The 23,402-nt window shown below is 41.9% G+C and overlaps 1 protein-coding gene across 3 annotated transcripts in view; it reads right to left on the bottom strand.

The window, feature by feature from the left end:
• The window catches only part of KDM2A (lysine demethylase 2A), a 188,078-nt gene that overhangs the window by 13,913 nt on the left and 150,763 nt on the right, over positions 1–23,402 (bottom strand). For 2 of the 3 annotated variants that reach the window (XM_073686145.1, XM_073686144.1), the window contains exons 16-21: positions 22,838–22,918; positions 21,885–21,920; positions 19,069–19,646; positions 5,809–5,972; positions 4,668–4,826; positions 4,364–4,579 (exon numbers count right to left, since the gene is read on the bottom strand). In XM_073686145.1, coding sequence (XP_073542246.1) covers positions 4,364–4,579; positions 4,668–4,826; positions 5,809–5,972; positions 19,069–19,646; positions 21,885–21,920; positions 22,838–22,918 — 1,234 coding nt within the window. The remainder of the gene's footprint in view (positions 1–4,363; positions 4,580–4,667; positions 4,827–5,808; positions 5,973–19,068; positions 19,647–21,884; positions 21,921–22,837; positions 22,919–23,402) is intronic. The other variant, XM_073686146.1, reaches the window with a different exon arrangement.

Below are 23,402 nucleotides of genomic sequence, written 5' to 3'. Positions count from 1 at the left end.
GTGGTGACTAGACCAGTAACATCACGACAACATGCCACCGCTCTAGTCAGCTAGTCGCTGAGCTCAGTGGTGGTGTAGAGGGTGATGGAACATGACGCTGAGCTCAGTGGTGGTGTAGAGGGTGATGGAACATGACGCTGAGCTCAGTGGAGGTGTAGAGGGTGACGGAACATGACGCTGAGCTCAGTGGTGGTGTAGAGGGTAATGGCAATGACGCTGAGCTCAGTGGTGGTGTAGAGGGTAATGGCACATGACGCTGAGCTCAGTGGTGGTGTAGAGGGTAATGGCACATGACGCTGAGCTCAGTGGTGGTGTAGAGGGTGATGGCACATAACGCTGAGCTCAGTGGTGGTGTAGAGGGTAATGGCACATGACGCTGAGCTCAGTGGTGGAGTAGAGGGTGATGGCACATAACGCTGAGCTCAGTGGTGGTGTAGAGGGTGATGGCACATGACGCTGAGCTCAGTGGAGGTGTAGAGGGTGACGGAACATGACGCTGAGCTCAGTGGTGGTGTAGAGGGTAATGGCACATGACGCTGAGCTCAGTGGTGGAGTAGAGGGTGATGGCACATGACGCTGAGCTCAGTGGTGGTGTAGAGGGTGATGGCACATGACGCTGAGCTCAGTGGTGGTGTAGAGGGTGATGGCAAATGACGCCGAGCTCAGTGGTGGAGTAGAGGGTGATGGCACATGACGCCGAGCTCAGTGGTGGAGTAGAGGGTGATGGCACATGACGCTGAGCTCAGCGGTGGTGTAGAGGGTAAGGGCACATGACGCTGAGCTCAGTGGTGGTGTAGAGGGTAATGGCACATGACGCTGAGCTCAGTGGTGGTGTAGAGGGTAATGGCACATGACGCCGAGCTCAGTGGTGGAGTAGAGGGTGATGGCACATGACGCCGAGCTCAGTGGTGGAGTAGAGGGTGATGGCACATGACGCTGAGCTCAGCGGTGGTGTAGAGGGTAAGGGCACATGACGCTGAGCTCAGTGGTGGTGTAGAGGGTAATGGCACATGACGCTGAGCTCAGTGGTGGTGTAGAGGGTAATGGCACATGACGCTGAGCTCAGTGGTGGTGTAGAGGGTGATGGCACATGACGTTGAGCTCAGTGGTGGAGTAGAGGGTGATGGCACATGACGCTGAGCTCAGTGGTGGAGTAGAGGGTGATGGCACATGACGCTGAGCTCAGTGGTGGTGTAGAGGGTGATGGCACATGACGCTGAGCTCAGTGGTGGAGTAGAGGGTAAGGGCACATGACGCTGAGCTAAGTGGTGGAGTAGAGGGTGATGGCACATGACGCTGAGCTCAGTGGTGGTGTAGAGGGTAATGGCACATGATGCTGAGCTCAGTGGTGGTGTAGAGGGTAATGGCACATGACGCTGAGCTCAGTGGTGGTGTAGAGGGTGATGGCACATGACGTTGAGCTCAGTGGTGGAGTAGAGGGTAATGGCACATGACGCTGAGCTCAGTGGTGGTGTAGAGGGTAATGGCACATGATGCTGAGCTCAGTGGTGGTGTAGAGGGTAATGGCACATGACGCTGAGCTCAGTGGTGGTGTAGAGGGTGATGGCACATGACGTTGAGCTCAGTGGTGGAGTAGAGGGTGATGGCACATGACGCTGAGCTCAGTGGTGGTGTAGAGGGTGATGGCACATGACGCTGAGCTCAGTGGTGGAGTAGAGGGTGATGGCACATGACGCTGAGCTCAGTGGTGGTGTAGAGGGTAATGGCACATGATGCTGAGCTCAGTGGTGGTGTAGAGGGTAATGGCACATGATGCTGAGCTCAGTGGTGGTGTAGAGCAGGGTTCCCCAACTCCGGTCCTCAAGGCCCACCAACAGGTCATGTTTTCAGGATTTCCTTAGTATTGTACAGGTGGTGTAATTATTACCTGTGCAGGTGATGCAGTTATCACCTGAGCAATAGTAAGGAAATCCTGAAAACATGACCTGTTGGTGGGCCTTGAGGACTGGAGTTGGGGAACCCTGGTGTAGAGGGTAATGGCACATGACGCTGAGCTCAGTGGTGGTGTAGAGGGTGATGGCACATGACGTTGAGCTCAGTGGTGGAGTAGAGGGTAATGGCACATGACGCTGAGCTCAGTGGTGGTGTAGAGGGTGATGGCACATGATGCTGAGCTCAGTGGCGGTGTAGAGGGTAGTGGCATATGACGCTGAGCTCAGTGGCGGTGTAGAGGGTGATGGCACATGACGCGGAGCTCAGTGACTGGCTGACTAGAGTGGTGTCTTGAACTGTTGACGTTACATCCAGGGCTGTGGAGTTCATGTCCATTTTGGTGGAGTCAGTATAAAATAGACCGAATCAGACTCCTAAAATATATATTAAATTGGGTTCTTAAGTGCAATGCAGTATATGCTGTAAATGTTTTCCTAAGAATTTGGGAAAGTTATGAAATGTCCTATGAATGTCTGTTCTGTTTCTGATCTAAGGATCTCGGCTTTTAGGTGAGATGAATCTGTGCTGCACTTTATGTACACGCTCAGTAGTGAGGCCGTGCTGTGGAGTCGGAAGTCAAGGAAATTGAGGAGTCTGGGGTGGGGGTGGGGGGTTTTATTGTGGAGATCATGAAAATGGTACCATACTGTGTGAGAACACTAACTGGCTCAACTAGGAGCAATATTTCAGTGTTGGTGCATGTAGAGGAGGGTGAGGTTAGGGTCATGACTTAGTGTAAAATAAAAATGGCCACGCCGCAGTCGCAGTAAGTGTCTCTCTTTCTTATCTTTCATAGTTGAGAGCAAAGTATATCCCTTGGAAATTGTGGAGTTCGGGAGCCCCAGAGTTACTCTGTGCATCACGGCCCATGCTCGGTCTGTAAACCATGGATGGCTGAAATAGGCCTAAGGCCTTATTCACACATTCATATATCACGGTCTGAAACTACGATTTAGTGACAGACTGTGGGTCTCTTCTCCCGAACTTAACAGTTTCATATTAGCCTATGAGGCTGTAGAGTTCAGGCCACATATCCAGAGGTCAGTCTGAAAAATCATGGTCAGTGTTGGAACCGTGATATAAGGGTGTTTTAATTCAGCCTTAAAGAGAACATGTCATGTGGAAAAACGCTAATATGCAGGTTAATAGCATTCTAACGCTGTGTGGCCACCACACTAAAGGAGCCGCTGCCCCAAACAAATTAACTTTTTATTAGAGGCGTGACTTCAGTGAGCGCTCAGTACATAGTGAGGGGCGGCTGTAACCACACCCCTACACTGACTGACAGCTGGCTCTGCACTGATGCACTGTGGAGCCGGCTGTCAGTCAGTGTTGGGACCTGTTTACAGCTGCTACACTCTATGTACTGAGCAGTGACTGAAGCTGCACCCCTATGACTGAAAGCCCAAGGCTGCTGGGAGGAATAAAATTTCCTCATGGTAACTGGGTTCTCAGTACGACGGATGCACGATGTTAGAGGGCGCTGTCAATTTCTAAATTATATACATGACTGGCACAAGTTTTACAATGGCTACATTAATATAGCATAACAAAGAATCGTAGTTACTCGACCTCTGACCCACAATAACTAGAATAATCCACTAACAACCAGTTATATCCCTTTAACAACTAGTTATCCGTTATTAGTCGCTATATGGTTTCTATATTAATTTGCGCAGATTATGGCTCGCAACCATCTCTCAGAGTGCAATGTGGCTCTCAAGGTAAAAAAAAAAAGGTTCGGGACCACTGTCCGACAGGAGACAAAAGTTTTACTACACTTACTTTCTCCTACACAAATTAAATACATAACTATGGTAATCATTGTTAATAGCTGCAATTGAGGAAAGACCTTAATTTTTTTTTTCTTTTATGCATCACTTCAGAGTTTAATTTCAGCGCTGGAGAGGTGCTACTAATCTACATTCCCTAACCCTAGTATTATACTTATCAGCCGCCGTCTTGAGCTATTTCCCCTGCCGCCATCTTGTGACTGCAACTTCTGACTGACCAGAAGACAGAGGTCACAAGCTCTCAATGTAAGTCTATGAGAGCCTCTCCCTGTCCTCCTTCTGGTTCTCAATGACTTAAATTGAGTTGTGACCTCTGGTCCGCCCAGCAAACACTGGCGCTATCCGGCAGGTCACATCCTGTAGAAGACAACTGGAGCAGCACTGATAAAAGATGACGACAGCGGCTGGTAAGTATCAGACTAAGGGCAGGGAATTTGTATTAGTAGCATCACTCCAGCGCTGCAATAAAAAAAAGGGCTACAGTGGTGCTTTAAGGAGCAAAAGAGAAACGTAAAGGGATAAAAATCTGTAAAATTATACTTTTTTTTTTTACAAATGTTAAATAGTACAACAATGACTGACGAAAGCAGGAAAAATAAATCAGGATCACAACTTACCAGCCAAGTGGATGTGCGTGAGAGAACCCCGTGTAGATGAGCCTACGGCTGTGAGAAGGTTGACAGACTGATCAATCAACAAAGGGCAGTGGCTGAGATCAAGCTTAGATAGGTGAGGGCAATATCGTATGATAAGCCGAAGTGTGACATCGGAGATGTCCAGACCAGAAAGACGCAGATCCGTTAAGAAACGCAGCTTGCTTCGAGAGTCATGTCCTACAGACACCAAGAAATCAGAATTTTTGTTAACCATATGAACAGGTAATAGGGCTAATGATTGAAGGGCTGTAAGGCCCACAGTTACCTGGTTTCTCAGTTGGTGGAGTGAGCAGGTCTCTTATCTGTGAGTCTTTAATTCCCACACCCCAGCGTAAATCCAGAGTTCTCAGGAGTGGACAGCTGGAGCTACTGAGAGCAGAGACTGCAGACCATGAGCACCCAGCTAGGATAAGTTCTTTCACCGCTGGGAGAAAACAGTTAATGAATACAGATCAGAGTCAGACATTCAAAAGAAAAGTTTTTAAGTTAAGACTTTCTTCAAAGGGAGATCTCTCTTTCTCCTCTGAGACAACCTTGCCACAATCAGTTTTTTTTTTTTTATGAGTTTTTGATGTTGCGGAATCTCTGCAGCATTTCTGCACAAATTAACTAAATAAGCTTATGATTTTTTTTATAGCATTTTTTCAGCTGCTATTTTTGTCATGTTTAAAAAAAAAACTGCTTTGTTTTTGATACTATGTGGTATTTGGCTTTGATAAAAAATTATTGCTAGAGTCACTTGCGGATTACGCGTGTTTTAGTACATTTTGGTGGTGGAGACCCACTAAAAACACAAATGCATTTTTTACCTGAAGATTTTCCTCATCTCATTCAAGTCTATGAAGAAAATCCACATATAAAACATTTACTGCAAGAGAAATTGACATGTCGTAGTTTACAAAAAAGCACCGCAGGCGAGTTTCCGCAACATAAAGCAGCACAGTGGGCAGGAGGTTTCTATAAATCCCATCCACTTGTCTAGAATTGTAACTGTTGTGCAATCAAAACATGCGCCAAATACTCATTGTAGCAACTTGGCCTTAACTCCTTTTAAACTTAGTGGAGCAAGTGCAAATTATAAAAATCCCAACTCAATCCACACCATGAATATAAGTACAGGGCAGAAACTGTATTAAAAATGTATGCAGGTTCATTGGCTTAGTCACGTCATTTATGGAACACCCACAGGATGGAGAGAACAGAGGTCTGCTGCTCACCTGTTCATCTCCTATAGACGTGAATGCAATGCCCACAGCCTCTAAACGTATGCCCAGCCTGTAAATCCAGGAGGTGGGACTCCCATCTTTCAGACATTTAGGACACATACTATATAAGAGTACCAGTTTAAAGCAAAATTAACAATATCACTATTTGATGGCTATTTACTGGAGTAAAATAGCACTTACCTGGTAGCCTGTTCACTAACCACGTCAGCTGCTTCTTTGATACATTTGTCCAGCTAAGGTCAAGCAGTACGGGCTGCCTTTTTATGATACCACTAAGTGCCTGCGGCATGAGAGACTTGCAGCGGCTCATATCAATCCTGGACCAAAGGCGTTTATCACAACCCCTACAAAAAAAAGCAAAAAGTCTTCATCAGTAAATGGCGTTGTGCAGCAGAAATACTAAATTGGCACCCGCCTGTGCGCCAAACCCTTGCTGAAGCAAGGGGTCTGCGAAACATGATTCAGGACGGTCACTAAAGAGATGTAGAATAGAGCAATATGACAGTGCCATTATCAGAATGCAAAAGCAATACACTAGGTGTCTTATTAATTTGCAATATCTTTACAGTTTCAGGCTACAAACCTGTCACATTATTCCACTTTTATACCCTTACCAAAGGCAAGATTTGAAATGATGAAGCAAATTCTATTTATCAAACCATTATCTGTGTCATAGCAATAATTAGAGGGTCACAGCTTTGAGTTAGGGGGTGAAAGATGTGAGATCATCAGGAAAAGTGTTGCACACAACTGAACTCCCCCTAGTTTTCTCATTGCGTTGTTCTTAAAGCTATCTTTTCCGGAGGCATAGATTAATTTTTCTATGTCACCATTCTGATACATATAATGTCATACATATAAATTTATTTTCAAGTTTTATTGGCAATACTAGAAGTTACTTTTTAAGCTTACACAGTTTAATATTTATTATAGTGTGTACGATCCACTAGTCAATACTAGAATGACAATATAAAAAAATATCTTTAAATGTTTCACTACTTTAGAAAAAAAAATCCCTTAAGACACTTTTTTGGTGGTCATTTTCTGATACCTTTTCTCTTTTTCCATAGAGCGGGCTGTAGGAGGGCAAGCTATAGTTTTCACAAGTGATCACTTTATATTCCATTTTTTTTGTAAAACTGATAAAGAAAAAATAGTAACTTTTTTTTTTTTTTAAATATTATTTAGTATAATTCACATTACGCTTATTCTGTAGCTTTGTGTAAAAATTTTGTAATTACCATTTTGTAATACCCAGCAAGTCTGACTTTTCATTTTAGATTTTTATTTTACAGCAATGTACAAAATAAATAGCGTAGCGTTATAGAACGTGGTGTTAAACAGTGACAAATAGTCCACGATCATACTTTTCTAATTCACATCTAGATTGGTGAACCAAAAACACGAGTTGAACAAAGAAAATGTATAGTGAAAATACATGCACTACTTTTACATTTTTGACCCTCTTTTGGCTTTGACTTACAAATACAGATGTAAATTACTGATAAGTGAACATAGCCTTAAAGCAGGGGTCTCAAACTTGTCTGGGTATATGGGCTGCAAGTAGACAAAATTTCAATTTGACGGGCCACATTCTTTGCACCTTTTGAGCTTTTTTTTTTTTTTTAAATATTTTTGGCTTATTTATTTGTTTTAAATGGCATTACTTGTATGGGGTATAGTACAGCTTTATAGCTTGCGTCAATACGGATGCGGCAATAACAAACAGTGCACTATTTTATGCTTACTTTAGTTTGTACATAAAACAGCATTTTTAGTAGCAAAAAATGTTTTCACTGTTTCAATTTTTTTTTTTTTTCCATTTTTACAACTTTTTTTTCCTTTATTTGTTTCCCAATTGGCCTCATACAATAATATTGTTTTACAATTCGCACCATATAGTAATTCTGGCGAACATCTTATAGTAATGTCTCCCATCCTGGTCCCCCCATCTTGTAGCTATGTATCTATCCTGTAGTAATGTCCTCCATCCTGGTCCCCATATTGCAGCAATGTCCCCATCCTGGTCCCTATCCTGTAGTAATGTCCTCCATCCTGGTCCCCATATTGCAGCAATGTCCCCATCCTGGTCCCTATCCTGTAGTAATGTCCTCCATCCTGGTCCCCATATTGTAGTAATGGCCCCCATCCTGGTCCCTATCCTGTAGTAATGTCTTCCATCCTGATCCCTATATTGCAGTAGTGTCCCTATCCTGTAGTAATGTCCTCCATCCTGATCCCTATACTGCAGTAATGTCCCTATCCTGTAGTAATGTATTCCATCCTGGTCCCCATATTGCAGTAATGTCCCTCATCCTGGTCCCTATCCTGTAGTAATGTATTCCATCCTGGTCCCCATATTGTAGTAATGGCCCCATCCTGGTCCCCATATTGCAGTAATGTCCCTCATCCTGGTCCCTATCCTGTAGTAATGTCCTCCATCCTGGTCCCCATATTGTAGTAATGGCCCCCATCCTGGTCCCTATCCTGTAGTAATGCCTTCCATCCTGATCCCTATATTGCAGTAATGTCCCTATCCTGTAGTAATGTCCTCCATCCTGATCCCTATATTGTAGTAATGTCCCTATCCTGTAGTAATGTATTCCATCCTGGTCCCCATATTGCAGTAATGTCCCTCATCCTGGTCCCTATCCTGTAGTAATGTATTCCATCCTGGTCCCCATACTGTAGTAATGTCCTCCATCCTGGTCCCCATATTGCAGTAATGTCCCTCATCCTGGTCCCCATATTGTAGTAATGTCCCTCATCCTGGTCCCCATATTGTAGTAATGGCCCCATCCTGGTCCCTATCCTGTAGTAATGTCTTCCATCCTGATCCCTATATTGCAGTAATGTCCCTATCCTGTAGTAATGTCCTCCATCCTGGTCCCCATATTGCAGTAATGTCCCTCATCCTGGTCCCTATCCTGTAGTAATGTATTCCATCCTGGTCCCCATATTGTAGTAATGGCCCCATCCTGGTCCCTATCCTGTAGTAATGTCTTCCATCCTGATCCCTATATTGCAGTAATGTCCCTATCCTGTAGTAATGTCCTCCATCCTGATCCCTATATTGCAGTAATGTCCCTATCCTGTAGTAATGTATTCCATCCTGGTCCCCATATTGCAGCAATGTCCTTATCCTGTAGTAATGTATTCCATCCTGGTCCCCATATTGCAGCAATGTCCTCATCCTGGTCCCTATCCTGTAGTAATGTCTTCCATCCTGATCCCTATATTGCAGTAATGTCCCTATCCTGTAGTAATGTCCTCCATCCTGATCCCTATATTGCAGTAATGTCCTCCATCCTGGTCCCCATATTGCAGCAATGTCCTCATCCTGGTCCCTATCCTGTAGTAATGTCCTCCATCCTGGTCCCCATATTGCAGCAATGTCCTCATCCTGGTCCCTATCCTGTAGTAATGTCTTCCATCCTGATCCCTATATTGCAGTAATGTCCCTATCCTGTAGTAATGTCCTCCATCCTGATCCCTATATTGCAGTAATGTCCCTATCCTGTAGTAATGTCATCCATCCTGGTGCCCATATTGCAGCAATGTCCTCATCCTGGTCCCTATCCTGTAGCAATGTCCTCCATCCTGGTGCCTATCCTGTAGTAATGTCCTCCATCCTGGTCCCCATATTGCAGCAATGTCCCCATCCTGGTCCCTATCCTGTAGTAATGTCTTCCATCCTGGTCCCTATATTGCAGTAATGTCCCTATCCTGGTCCCTATCCTGTAGTAACGTCTTCCATCCTGGTCCCTATATTGCAGTAATGTCCCTATCCTGTAGTAATGTCTACCATCCTGGTCCCCATATTGCAGCAATGTCCCCATCCTGGTGCCTATCCTGTAGCAATGTCCTCCATCCTGGTGCCTATCTTGTAGTAATGTCCTCCATCCTGGTCCCCATATTGCAGCAATGTCCCCATCCTGGTCCCTATCCTGTAGTAACGTCTTCCATCCTGGTCCCTATATTGCAGTAATGTCCCTATCCTGTAGTAATGTCTACCATCCTGGTCCCCATATTGCAGCAATGTCCCCATCCTGGTGCCTATCCTGTAGTAATGTCCTCTATCCTGGGTCTCTTTGTGCCACTCTTCACATTACACATTAAAAAAATTCCTTAAAGTGTCCTCCGCTCCCTCAGAGAACAGAGTCTTCTTTTACAGCCAAGACAGCGCATGGCAGTGACATCAGCTGCTGGCCTCTGGTATTGGTATTGCAGCACAGAGAAGCGAGGACGCTCATTCAGTTGAAGAGAAGCGATGGTGTCGGTGCCCCAAAGATGGCCAAATTATTATGCGAGTTCACGTGCCTGCGGGCCGCATGAAGCAGCCTGAGGGCCGTAGGCCACGTGTTTGAGACCCCTGCCTTAGACTATGTTCACACATGGCATTTTTTTTGAGTGGAAAAGAATCTGCGCTTTACGGTACCAACAAAGGCAATGCGATTTCAGAAATCTCATGCACAGTGATTTTTTTTTTCCTGCCTGAATTTAAGTACAGAAATATTCTTTTAAAATCTGTAGCATGTCATCTGCAGTGTTTTTACCCATTGAAAGCAATTAAAATCCTGTAAAAAAAAAAAAAAAACAAGGTGAAAAAAGCAGCATAAGGTTATGTTCACATGCACTGTTTTTTTTCTGCAGCCAAAACCTTGCATTTTTGAGTATGCCTTTACTGTGTTTTTTGGTGCACATTATATGATTTGTCTACAGTACATGTTTAATAAAGTTAGCTTTATTCACCAGAAAACACCTGTTTGCAGTATTTTTTCGCACTGTTTATGGGTGAAAAAAAAAAAAAAAAAACACACCCTACAAAAGCGCTGAAAAAATTGACATGCTGCAGATTCCAAAACACTGAAGTGCTTAAAATTCAGTCAGTGATAGCGCTCAGCCAAACCAGAACTCACACTTTGCACTGATGAGGGGTAAGTACCCTGAAACACAGAGTCTGCAAACTGAGTTTCTGGTTCTTCCTTTTATCCTAAGTTTTGTGATAAGGCTCGTTAAAGGGTCAATATTGACTTTTAGGATTGCTACTTCCTATAGGTGGTACTAAAGTTCAAGTTCTCTTCCTCTCTGAAGAGACAATTTGCATGAGATTTCTGAAATTTCAGCTTTTACTGCTACTGTAAAACACAGCTCATTTTATGCAGAAAAAGAAGTCACCCAAAAATGGTGCAAAAATGCTGCACGTTAACAATGCTTTACCCCTTTACAGCCTGGGGCGTATTAGTAAGCAGCAGGCTGTAACCCCCAGTTCAGTGAGGGCTCTGGCGCTGAGCCCGCACTGAACCGGGCACATGTCAGCTGATTCTTACAGCTGACATGTGCCGCAACAGCCACAGGTAGAATTGCGATCCACCAGCGGCTGTTAACATGTTAAATGCCGCTGTCAATCTCTGACAGCGGCATTTAATATCGCCGCGCAGGAAGCGTGTCATTTACTCCGCCCATCGGTGACCCCGTCACGTAATCGCGGGTCACCGATGCGTGGGCATGACAACCCTGGGTCTGCAGCAGACTCCAGTGGTTGTCATGAGCTGATCGCTTTGAGCGCCACCTAGTGGTCGGCGCTCATAGCACAGGACCATTTCTGCTACATAGAGGTGATCTGTCTGATCACCTCTATATAGCTGAGGCGATCAGACAAGTGCTGCTTCTAGTCTCCTATGGAGACTATATAGAAGCAAGCAAAAAGTGAAAAAAAATGTTTAAAAATACTTAACTTAAAAAAATATAAAACTTTAAATCACCCCCCTTTCGCCCCATTCAAAATAAAATAAAAAAACACATACACATATTTGGTATCGCCGCGTTCAGAATCACCCGATCAATATAAAAAAGAATTAATCCGATCGGTAAACGGTGTAACGAGAAAAAAAATCTAAACGACAGAATTACGTTTTTTGGTCGCTGCAACATTGCAATAAAACGCAATAACGGGCGATCAAAACATTGGATCTACCCCAAAATGGCATCAATAAAATCTTCAGCAAAAAATAAGTCCTCACCTGGCCCCAGATCCTGAAAAATGGCGTCTTTTTTTTTTTTTTTAAGCAAACTTAGTAATTTTTTTTCACCACTTAAATAAAAAAGAACCTTTACATTTTTGGTGTCTACGAACTCATAATTACCTGGAGAATAATAATGGCAGGTCACTTTTAGCATTCAGTGAACTTGGTTAAAAAAAAAAACAAAAAAAAAAAACCGCATCTGTGGTATTGCACTTTTTTTTTGCAATTTCACCCTCACATGGCCATATTGACCAAGAAATAAAAACGCTATGGCTCTGGGAACAAGGGGAGCAAAAACCTAAAATGCAAAAACGGAAAATCCCAGGGCTGTGAAGGGGTTAACATTTGTGCTTAGTTTTGAACACACATGCAGAAAAAACACTGCTATTTTGCTGCATATTACATGCAACGTTTTTAATGTCAGTAGTGAAGGTTTTGACTGCAGAAAAAAAAAAAACGCTACAAAATTGACACGTGTGAACAAACCCTTATACTAAAAGGAAAGCTATGAGATCCAGTCTCCCTGAGGAGCACAGGACACGAAAATCATCAAGATCCACTGCTGGCAGCTCCATTTGTAAATGCCGACCAATGACATGCCCCATTGAGCACATCCGGGTCAAGTGCATTCAGCATGGCAGAGCATTCCTCAGACAACAATTACTAACCACACTGATGGCAGCCAAGGCGTGCAAGAGCTGGGATTTCTGCACGTGCCACTCATACTCAATACAGAATAAACAGATTTGTATTTCCATCATTCTCATGACTATCCATACTGTGATTTCCAAAATTCCATGACTTTTCCTTCTTGGTGTTGCAATTTCAATGTTCAGGAGTGTAGTTTCATTTAGAACACGGGTAGTCAAAGAAAAAAAAACCTGCCTAACCTGGTGCAATTTTTTTTCTGCACCAAAAACCATTGTAGTGACAGGAAAACAACATGCATGTTTTTACTCGCATTTTTATCCATTCATTTATAAGTTTCTTTTTTCATTTGCCAATTCCAGGAGTCATCATTTTTTTAGCTAAGTAGCTGTATGAGGGCTTGTTTTTTCTTTTTTTTTGGAGGGACGAGTTATATCTGCCAGTGGCACCATTTTGGGATACGCATAATTTACTACCTAACTTATATTAACTCTTTATGAGGAGATAATGCTGTAGCTTTTCTTTACATATTAAAGCGATTCATGTACTGCATAGTGCTACCTTCTGCGGGTCAGCCAGATTATGGCGACAGTAAATGTATGTAATTATCTGTTGTTACATTTGTATACTAAAGGGAATCTGACAGCTGATATAAGCTGCCCAAACCGTGGCTTCTATTGTTCAGAAATCACTTGTTCATTTTTTTTATTTTGTGAAGTTGGCATTATGGTTATTATTATTATTTTTTTTTTTACACAAATTACTATTTTGCATAAAAAAATAATTTTAGGGTCATTCCATGTCAAGTGATCCAAATCTGAATATTTTTTTTTTACTCAATGTCTTTTGATTTTTTCTTTTAATTGCAACTTTAGTGAATTACGAAAAAAAGTTTTACTTTTTTATCTTCATTAGTTAATTTTTTATAGATTTCTAAAGTTTTGAAAAACTCTGAATTTTGGGCTTGTATGATGTTCCATTTTTTACCATATCTCGGGTTATAAATAACTAAGACATGAGAGAAGCACCATTTTTTTTTTTAGAACGGTACAGGCTTTAATATGATATGTCACAATATTAGGTTTATTGACATTTTAATTTTAAGAAGTCAAATTAAACATTATGATGCGCAATTTTGAAAAAACAATATGTTATAACATTTTCAAAAAAGGCAAATGTGTTACTTGAGTTCTTGGTTACATTTGTACAAGGATTCAAGCTGGGCTCTCCTTGGGATCATATTTTTAAGTGTGATTTTCTAAATACAGTCTCATCCTAATCATATATTTAACCCCTTTACACTCGAAGGCTGTATGCACGTTAATGACCAGGTTAATTTTTACAATTCTGGTGTCACTTTAGGAGTTAATAACTCTGGAACGCTTCAACGGATCCCCCTGATTCTGAGATTGTTTTTTTAGTGACATATTGTACTTCATGATAGTGGTAAAATCTCATCGATATCGCTTGCATTTATTTGTGAAAAAAATTGGAAATTAAAATTTTCATGCCCTTAAATCAGAGAGATATGTCACACAAAACAATTAATAAATAACATTTCCCACATGTCTACTTTACATCAGCACAATTTTGGAACCAAAATTTTTTTTTGTTCGGAAGTTATAAGGGTTAAAAGTTGACCAGCGATTTCTAATTTTTCCAATAACATTTACAAAAACATTCTTTTTAGGGACCACATCACATTTGAAGTCACTTTGAGGGGTCTTTATGACAGAAAATACCCAAAAGTGACACCATTCTAAAAACTGCACCCCTCAAGGTGCTCAAAACCACATTCAAGAACTTTATTAACCCTTCAGGTGCTTCACAGGAATTTTTGGAACATGGAAGAAAACAATGAACATTTAACTTATTTTCACAAAAATGTTACTTTAGACCCAACTTTTTTTTTTATTTTCGCAGGGGTAACAGGAAAAAATGGACCACAAAATTTGTTGTGGTATTTCTCCGGAGCACACCAACACCACATGTGGGAGAAAACCACTGTTTGGGCACACGGCAGGGTTCGGAAAGTAAGGAGCGCCATTTGACTTTTGAATGTAAAATTTGCTTTAATAAACTTGACCCTTCAGGGAACTTATCTAGATGTGTGGTGAACACCTTGAATCCCCAAGGTGCTTCACAGTAGATAACGTAGAGCCGTGAAAATAATAAAAAAACAAATCATAATTTTTCCACAAAAATGATCTTTGAGCCCCAATTTTTTTTATTTTCACAAGGGTAAGAGGAGAAAATGAACCCCAAAAGACAACCCTAATCCTAACAACCCTAATCCTATCCCGAGGGATCCATTCTCTATAATGAGGCAGCAGAGTTACTCTGGACTCCATTTGGCCTTTGTTTAGCGGTATCCTTGTTTTTTTTTCAGAGGTTCACAAAACTGTGGCCAACGGCACTTTTATGCACGCCTAATAAAAAGATAGACACTGTAGGATCACAGGCGACACAGCATCCACGGCGCCTCCATCTGCCTCATTACAGGGAATCTTCCGCTGGGGGTTCCATCTGAATCACGAATTTCAGAGATTTGCATGGAAACCCCGGTGTAAGCGTTCAGCGCAGAATAAATGTGAGCTGAGCCTTACTGTGATCTTTGGGAGGCAGAATGAACAAATCAGCAACAGGTGAAGAATTGGGTTTATTTATTTTTTTATAGTGTTCCTTGTGCGGTGTAAGTGATTATATGACTTTATTATTTGGGTCTATAAGGATACCAGATTTATAATGAGGTTTTTATGATTGGCTGTCATATTTTGAGAGCTATCATTTTTCCATATTTCGGATGAGTCATGTAAGGGCTTGCTTTTTTGCGGGACATGTTGACGTTTTTATTGGTACCATTTTCGGGCACATGACATTTTTTGCAAGCTTTCTATTCCGATTTTTGGGAGACAGAATAAACAAAAAAAAAAAAAAACAATTCAGGATTTTTTTTTTTTTATGCCGTTCCGCGTGTGGTAAAATTGATAAGGCAGCTTTATTCTTCGGGTCAGTACGATTACAGCGATACTACGTTTATATAGGTTTTTTTTAGGTTTTGGCGCTTTTACACAAAAACTATTTTATAGAATTTTTTTTGCATCGCTTTATTCTGAGAGCTATAACTTATTTTTCGGCTGATGGAGCTGTATGGAGGCTTGTTTTTTGCACGACAAGATGACGTTTTCAGCTGTACCATTTTTATTTACACTCGTCTTGTTGATCACATTTTAATCCACTTTTTTGTTCAGCAGTATGATAAAGCACCGTTTTTTGCTAAGTTTTTTATTTATTTTTTTATGGTGTTCACTAAAGGGATTAACTAGTGGGACAGTTTTATAGGTCAGGTCGTTCTGAATGCGGCGATACCAAATATGTGTACTTTTATTGTTTATTTTATTCAGAATAATATTTATTTATGGGTCCAATATATATACATATATTATTATTTTTCTAGTCAGCTGTCAGAATCAGCTGACACCCGGCAGCGATCGCCATGTCGTAATAACACGCACCTGGTCCAAAAGGCCCAAAGCACAGGGACGTACTATTATGTATCATGTCAGAAAGGGGTTAATACTAAAGTAAAAGAAGAAATATTATATAATTTAAATATAGTGCAATGAAGAAAAAGGTAAGCGTCACTCACCATTCCTTGTAAAAACTTGTATCCTTTATTGTATCATTTCAATAAAAAGTGGCAAGCGGGGAGAGCGGGGAGGGAGGATGGACAACAGTCGTTTCGCGCTTCGACTAGCGCTTTTGCGGGTCCAGGTTCTGGACCCGCATAAAATTATTTTTTCATAATATCTATAGAAAAAATATTATGAAAAAAAAAACACAAAAAAGTACACCTATTTGGTATCGCTGTGTCCGAAACGACCTAATCTATAAAACTGTCCCACTATTTAACCCCTTTAGTGAACACCGTAAAAAAACAAAACAAAATAAAAAAGGTGCTTTATCATACCGCCGAACAAAACTCGATCAAAAAGACTAAATAAAAATGGTACACCTGAAAACGTCATCTTGTCCCGCAAAACAAGCCGCAATACAGCTAAATCAGCCGAAATAGTATCGCTGTAAACGTACTGACCCGAAGAATAAAGCTGTCTTATCAATTTTACCACACACAGAACGGCATAAGAAAAAAAAAATTCCTGAATTGTTGTTTTGTGCTTATTCTGCCTCCCAAAAATTGGAATAGAAAGCGATCAAAAAATGTCACATGCCCGAAAATGGTACCAATAAAAACGTCAACTTGTCCCGCAAAAAAACAATACCTTACGTTACTCTGTCGGCCAAAATATGGAAAAATTATAGGTCTCAAAATATGGCGATGCAAAAACTAGTCCTAGCAAAAAAATAAAAATCTGTTAGTGTGTGACAGCTACCAAATATAAAAACCCAGGTATTGCTGTAATCGCACCAACCCAAAGGATAAAGTCATCTGATCACTTACACCGCACGAGGAACGGCGTAAAAAACAATTATTCACCTGCTGCTGATTTGTTCATTCTGCCTCCCAAAGACCGCAGTATGGCTCAGCTCATATCTAGGCCCCGGCGCTGCGCTCAGTGAGCGGTGTCCTGTCACTCCCTGAGCTCAGTGCAGCTCCAGGGATCGCTCGCTGGAGCGAGTCATTCTCCCCGACTCCTCTGCGTGAGCAGTCAGGTGGATTACAGTGAGGGAGATCTTCAGACAGGTGAGTATAAGGATTTTTTAATTTTATTCTTGTTTTTACACCAGGACACAGCGGGAGCAGACTACTACTCTCATTATTGTCCCTTGCTCGCACTGATCGCAGCGCAATCAGGGGACAATGAGGGTAGCGTTCAACATCTAACGCTTGGGAACAGCGCTACCTGTCCACCGATTGCCAGGTGTCGGTACGTGTCACACGGATGTCATCCATGTGTCATCAGTGTGGGACGTTTTTTGGTCCATACAGCGTGAAAAAAATGGACGTCAATGTGTTTTGTCCACGGACACACGGACCGTGGAAACACACTGACATGTGCGCAGACCCATTCACTTGAATAGGTATATGTGTGCATGTGTCTCCGGTACGTGTGGAAACGGTCACCACACGTACCGGACACACTGACGTGCGAAAGAGGCCTAACTCTGCTGCCTCATTTTAGTGAATGGATCCAATGGGGGGTTCATCTGAATTATGTAGGAGCTGTGTATATGAAGTCCACATACTATTCTAGGAAAATCAGCGCTCCAGGAGGCAGATCGCGCTCCGTCCGTCCAGAGTCTCACGGTGTGGGTAAGCAGTACTGTACAGCCACATATGGAGTATTTCTACTTTCAGCAAAAATGGTGTGACAAATTTTGGTGCCATTTTTACCCCCAATGGTGTAAAATTCTGTGAGGCACATGTGATGTCAATATGCTCACTGCACCCCTAAATAAATTAATTGAGAGGTGCAGTTGGTAAAACGGGGTCTCTTGTGAAGGTTCTGCTGTTCTGGCACCTTATGGGCTCTGCCAATGTGACATGGCACCATCAAACCAGCCCAGCAAAATATCAACTCCAATACGGCGTTTCTTCTTCCCTTCTGACCTTTGCACTGTGCCTCAAAAGTAGTTTTCAACCACATATGGGGTATCTGCGTGCTCAGGGGAAATTGCACAACAAATTTTGGGGTCCAATTTCTCCTGTTACCCTTGTGAAAATAAAAAAACTGGGGCTAAAAAGATTTTTTTTCCACAAAAATTAGTGATTTTTTTATTTTCACGGCTTTACGTTATAAACTTTTGTGAAACACTTGGGGGTTCAAAGTGCACATCTAGATAAGTTCCTTAAGTGGTCTAGTTTCCAAAATGGGGTCACTTGTGGGGGGTTTCCAATGTTTAGGCACATCAGGGGCTCTCTAAACGTGACATGGCGTCTGCTAATTATTCAAGAAAATATTACATGCAAAAAGTCAAATGGCGCTCCTTCCCTTCCGAACCCTGCCGTGCGCCCACACAGTGGTTTTCCCTCACAAATGGAGTATCTGCGTGCTCAGGAGAAATTGCACAACAAAGTTTGGGGTCCATTTTTTTCTGTTACCCTAACAAATATAGAAAAATTTGGGTCTAAAGTAACATTTTTGTGAAAAAAAAGTTAAAATGTTCATTTTTGTCTTCCACAAAACAATAATTCCTGTGAGGCACCTGAAGGGTTAATACACTTCTTGAATGTGGTCTTAAGCTCCTTGAGGGGTGTAGTTTTTAGAATGGTGTCACTTTGGGGTATTTTCTGTCATAAAGGCCCCTCAAAGTCACTTTTTATTGGTACCATATTCGGATATATACAACTTTTTGATCACTTTTTATTTCATTTTTTGTGAGGCGGGATGGACAAAAACAGCTGCTTTTTGTCTTATTTTTTTACGGCATTTACCTTGTGGGATAAATAATGATAACGTGCAAAAGTATGAGTTGTTACGGATGCAGCGATACCACGTGTGTAGTTTTTAAATGAAGCAGCGTATTTGGTGAGTAAAATTCACAGCATTTTACAGTACCAGCACAATCAATGAGAATTCTGGAATCTCAAGCACATGCTGTTTATCAGGGAATGATGAATTCTTGACAGCTAAGCATATTAGTCCAGCTCCTGCAGCTGATTGCACCAGTACAAAAGCTATACTGTGTAACCAACTTGACATATATATTCCTCATGGAGCTAAAAGTGACATGCCCATGGCCGACATATGAATTGTATCATGGATTCGGGGTTAATGACTGGTTATACATGTAACAAACTCACCATTTGTACCAGGCCTTGCAAACTCTCATACAGATACAGAGCTCTTTCCGTGTTAGGTACTGGAAGACTGACAGCCATACATCCTTCTGCATGGACAGGTCATCTTTATGCTGCCCTGGTATCAGTCCATTCTCAACATCATCATCATCGTCATCCTCATCCTCGTCTTCTTCGTCCTCTTCGGGTGGCTGAGGAAGAGGTGGTCGAAAGTGATGCCTGGGATTTGGTGTAATGGCTTGCAGTTTTGGGACAATAGAAGAGGAACTGAGTTCTTTTGGGGGTCGCTGGAGGGTAACAGTGAGGTAGGAGCTCCGGTGCCAGGCACGATCAGCCTCAGAATGTTCTCGCCCACTGGGGTGGTTTTCTTTTTCACGGGTTAGCTGTCGTCTCTTGACTCTATCTTCCCTGTTGACGTGGGATGCCTGTGGTGTGGTTGCTGGCGGCGTTGGAGGACCAGAAGATGGGGAAGGAGGCAGGAGGAGAAGGGGTGGTGATGGGGGACTCTGACCCAAAGGAGGCCTTAAAACTTTAGCTGATAAGTGGGGGTCCTGATCACAGTTGTCCACAGCCTTTCGTTTCTGAGTAAAAGCAGGGAGAATAAAAGGATAATTACAAAGTACACCAGCAGTATAGTACTTATATGGTATATCAGTGGCAGAGAGTCATTACTCAGTAGAATTTGGCTAATACAGTACAAAGAAATTGAATTACAATTAAAGAGGTTGTCCATTACTTTATCATTGATGACCTATCCTTAGGATCAACTGGTATTGGTGTCAGCCGAAAGTACTCACTTGCTGCCGCAGAGTACTGCACATCCGCCTCCTATTGATTTGAATACAGTAATTGGCCTCGGCAACTATCAGAAGACAGCCAGCTCCGCAAGTGAGCACCTCTGGCCGGCAGCCGCCGCTGATGCCCGATAACAGCGGATTGGCAGGGATGCCAGGTGTCGGACCCGGACCGATCAGACATGGATGACCTATTCTAAAGATAGGTCATCAATGCTAAAGTAGTGGGCAACCTATTTAAATTTTTAGCAACTTGTAGTTTTACAAGGAATGTTCTTAAGAATATGGATAACTAAAAAACATGTGAAATTCCTGTAAATAGTGGGAGAGGTCATCTTGGCCAGAAGGTACAATTGTGACTGCCTTCAGTGCCTCAATAGCTATGCCAAGAACTGACTGAGAAATGTATAGGTGATAAACTTGTCCATGATGTGTCAGTTTGAAGGCTCTTCTACAAGGAGAAAGACTTGTAGGAACACTGCAGGGAATCCAAAATCCAATATTGTAAGGAGCAAATAAAAGCAGGGAACAAACAAGAAAAACCTAAAAGTTTGTATTGCAAGATAAGAGAAAGAATAGGATAGATCTTTAACCCCTTACTGCTGAAGCAAATGCATATGTGACATCAGGTGACAGGGAGGATATATGATTAGGTTTGAAGGCTCAGATGTTTACCTTGGCTATTTTGTGCCACATATTATGAAGAGGTTAAAGGGACCTATCATTTTGCCAAACTTCCAACATGTCAGAAGCTTTCATTAGTTGGAGTCCAGGTATGGAGACCCTCACAGCCTGCTAAAATAAAGGGGCAGACGCGCTCGTTTGAGTGGTGTGACATTAGTTTCTGTGCCACTCTGCTCAGAAAGAGAGGCTTGTGATATACACACTTATCGCAAAGACCATTGAGATACAACTGCGTGGTGCCCACTTGTGCAACAGTGCACAATACACGTGTAGCAAACAACCAAAAAAAAAAAAAAAGCAAAAGTAGTCAAATATATGAACATTTTTTAAAAAAATATATTAATTTTCATTTACTGGGTGATTTAAAGCAGGATAGTACAAAAGTGGCAAATTACTGAAAAATCCACGCAAAACTGGCTATATCAAATGAGGAAAAAGCTTTTCCAGTGTTGGAATTTACAAGAATGGGGTCTGGTGTGACAGTGCAGCGAAATTTTTTTAAAAAATGTAGGAAAATGTGCTATGCATAGAAACTGCATTTTGCAGTGGGTGAAGCAAATCGAAACCAATGGGTGTTTATGTCATGCGAAAAGTCTGGGATGCCCAAAGACTTTGGAAAAAACTGAACAGCATTCGACCTGGCTGACCATTATGGAATTATGGGACTAGAGGTGCCACAGACCATGGTATGGTGAATGAAATTCTACCAGAGCGCTGAATCGGTCGAGTCGGAAACAACAGTTCACCAATGTTGCGCTGGTGTCCAAAATCACCAGATCTATGCAACAACTTCAATATGTGGGGCTGCATCAAGGACTTAGTGTATCTGCCCCCCATGCTACAATATCTAAACGACCCGAGACGCATGACTTAAACAGTGGAGTCCACATCCAATGATACCCTAGCAAGAGTCTGGCAGAGCTAGACTAGCACCTAGACATCTGCTATGTCATCTATGGAAATAACATTGAACATATGAACACATAGAACTTGTATAGACCGTGTGTCTATTCAGGTTAATAAATTTGTGTGAAGTTCTATCGTTCTGATTACCGAGGTGATCATTTTGCCCCCATCCTTTTGGAATCACCCTATGTGTATCTTGACTACTGAATTTGGCATTTCTATTGCTTTAAAGTGCACATACGTTGATCTCTCACCAAGGATCTCCGAGCTGAGCGGTTCTGCCCCTTCGTTTTAGCAAAAATGTCAGTATAAAACTTGTGAAAAATTGAACACACATGGATATGACAATATATGTGTCATTTAGATCAAATGAACCAGAGACAAAAATAAAAGTTCTAACTCTACCCTTCATGGAGATCCCAACTTAGAACTTACATTGTGCAGCAAGACTTTTTCCTGATCTGTGCTCACCTAAAAAAAATAAAAATAGAAAACGTATGCATAAACAAGGAATTCCTGGCTAAAAAACAAATCAGTGAAAAGGTTCAGGTTCATTAAAGCATAAAAACCCACCACAAAAGTTAAAACCAGAAAATATAAGGCCTTCGTGGAAGCAATGAGATCAAGTTTTCTAGTACCGATGAGAACATTGCAGCAATAACGTGATCTGATTTGCCAGCTGGAGGTAGCAATATTGCCCACAAATGTACATGTCCAAGAAATCAGTCACACAGCAAACAAAGTTAAACCACAGTACTGCTCTCTCTGTTATCAGCCGTTATACATCAGAAAATTTTCAATAGCAGCGCTCTTAAATGGGATTATAGAACAGGAAGCCTAATGTGAATGGGGGGGATACTTTCCCATCCACATCTTCACAGCTTGTGAGAATATAAGTCATTGCATACACCATTACTAGGTCATCTAGTTCATTAGGGCTAGTGTTTTTTAAGCTCAAGCAAACACTCAGGATTGGATCACTTTTAAAAGGAGCAGCAACCAGGTAACAGATAAAGGCTTGATCAATCAAGACTGGTGTTTTGTGTGCCAGTCTTAATGAACGCTGGAGAATGAAGCGTGTAGCTGCTGAACTCCACCACAAGAAAAATTACTCAGTCGGCCACTTCTGTAAAATTATAATGAATTTCTCAGGAGTGCTCTGTGCTGCACCTTGCAATTTTCCGGCAAAGCAACACCTACTTTTCCAAAAGTAAGAGGAGCTGTCCAGGACTGGGTTTAAAACATTAATTGTCGCAAAATTTTTGTGTAATTACGAGTTGTGCAGAAGATTTCTGACATCTCAAACAATTTTATGACAGAATTCTGGCAAAAACTGTTTGATGAATCAGCCCCAAAGTGTTTTAGGAAGTAGAGGTCAGTCCGCTCACCGTGTGCTTCCTCTGTTCGTTACATTTGGGGCATTCCCAGTAGTTGGGAAGCTCGTCACTCAGCAAGCCTTCACCGTCCATCTACGATACAGGACACAAAAGGTTAAAGCACAGGGTTCTTGGCCTGTTACTTCTAAATTATTAAAAATATGTTTATATGTTTAATTCCTTACCAATTTTACGTTTTTGGATTTTAAACACTACCTTGAATTTAAGAGTTATTTCATTTAAACCGATATACCCAACCTTTAAATTTTATAGTTTGGACTTGCAAAGAATTCTCTATTATGCTTCTATTTCACTGGGTGAATGGGGGAAAAAAAACCTACAGGAGGATGCAGCCTATACTGTGTCATGGACAGGGCTGTCAACAGATCAGGTCATCGGCTCTCTCCATTGAAAGAACAGATGCCAACTCTGCAGCCCATGATGCATCACCTGCTCTTCTCATTACCAGATGGGAGTTGAGGACAAAATGTAGAATTGGGACCTATCAGATGAAAGGGCACAAGAAAAGGTGCTGTTTAGCTAACTGAACATGTATTCACCAGGAGGCGCTCCCCCT

This window comes from Phyllobates terribilis, unplaced genomic scaffold (genome assembly GCF_046119375.1).
Source record: "Phyllobates terribilis strain yellow unplaced genomic scaffold, ASM4611937v1 Scaffold_5__5_contigs__length_657084704, whole genome shotgun sequence".
NCBI classification, from domain to species: domain Eukaryota; kingdom Metazoa; phylum Chordata; class Amphibia; order Anura; family Dendrobatidae; genus Phyllobates; species Phyllobates terribilis.
This window is presented reverse-complemented; position numbering and strand designations above follow the sequence as displayed.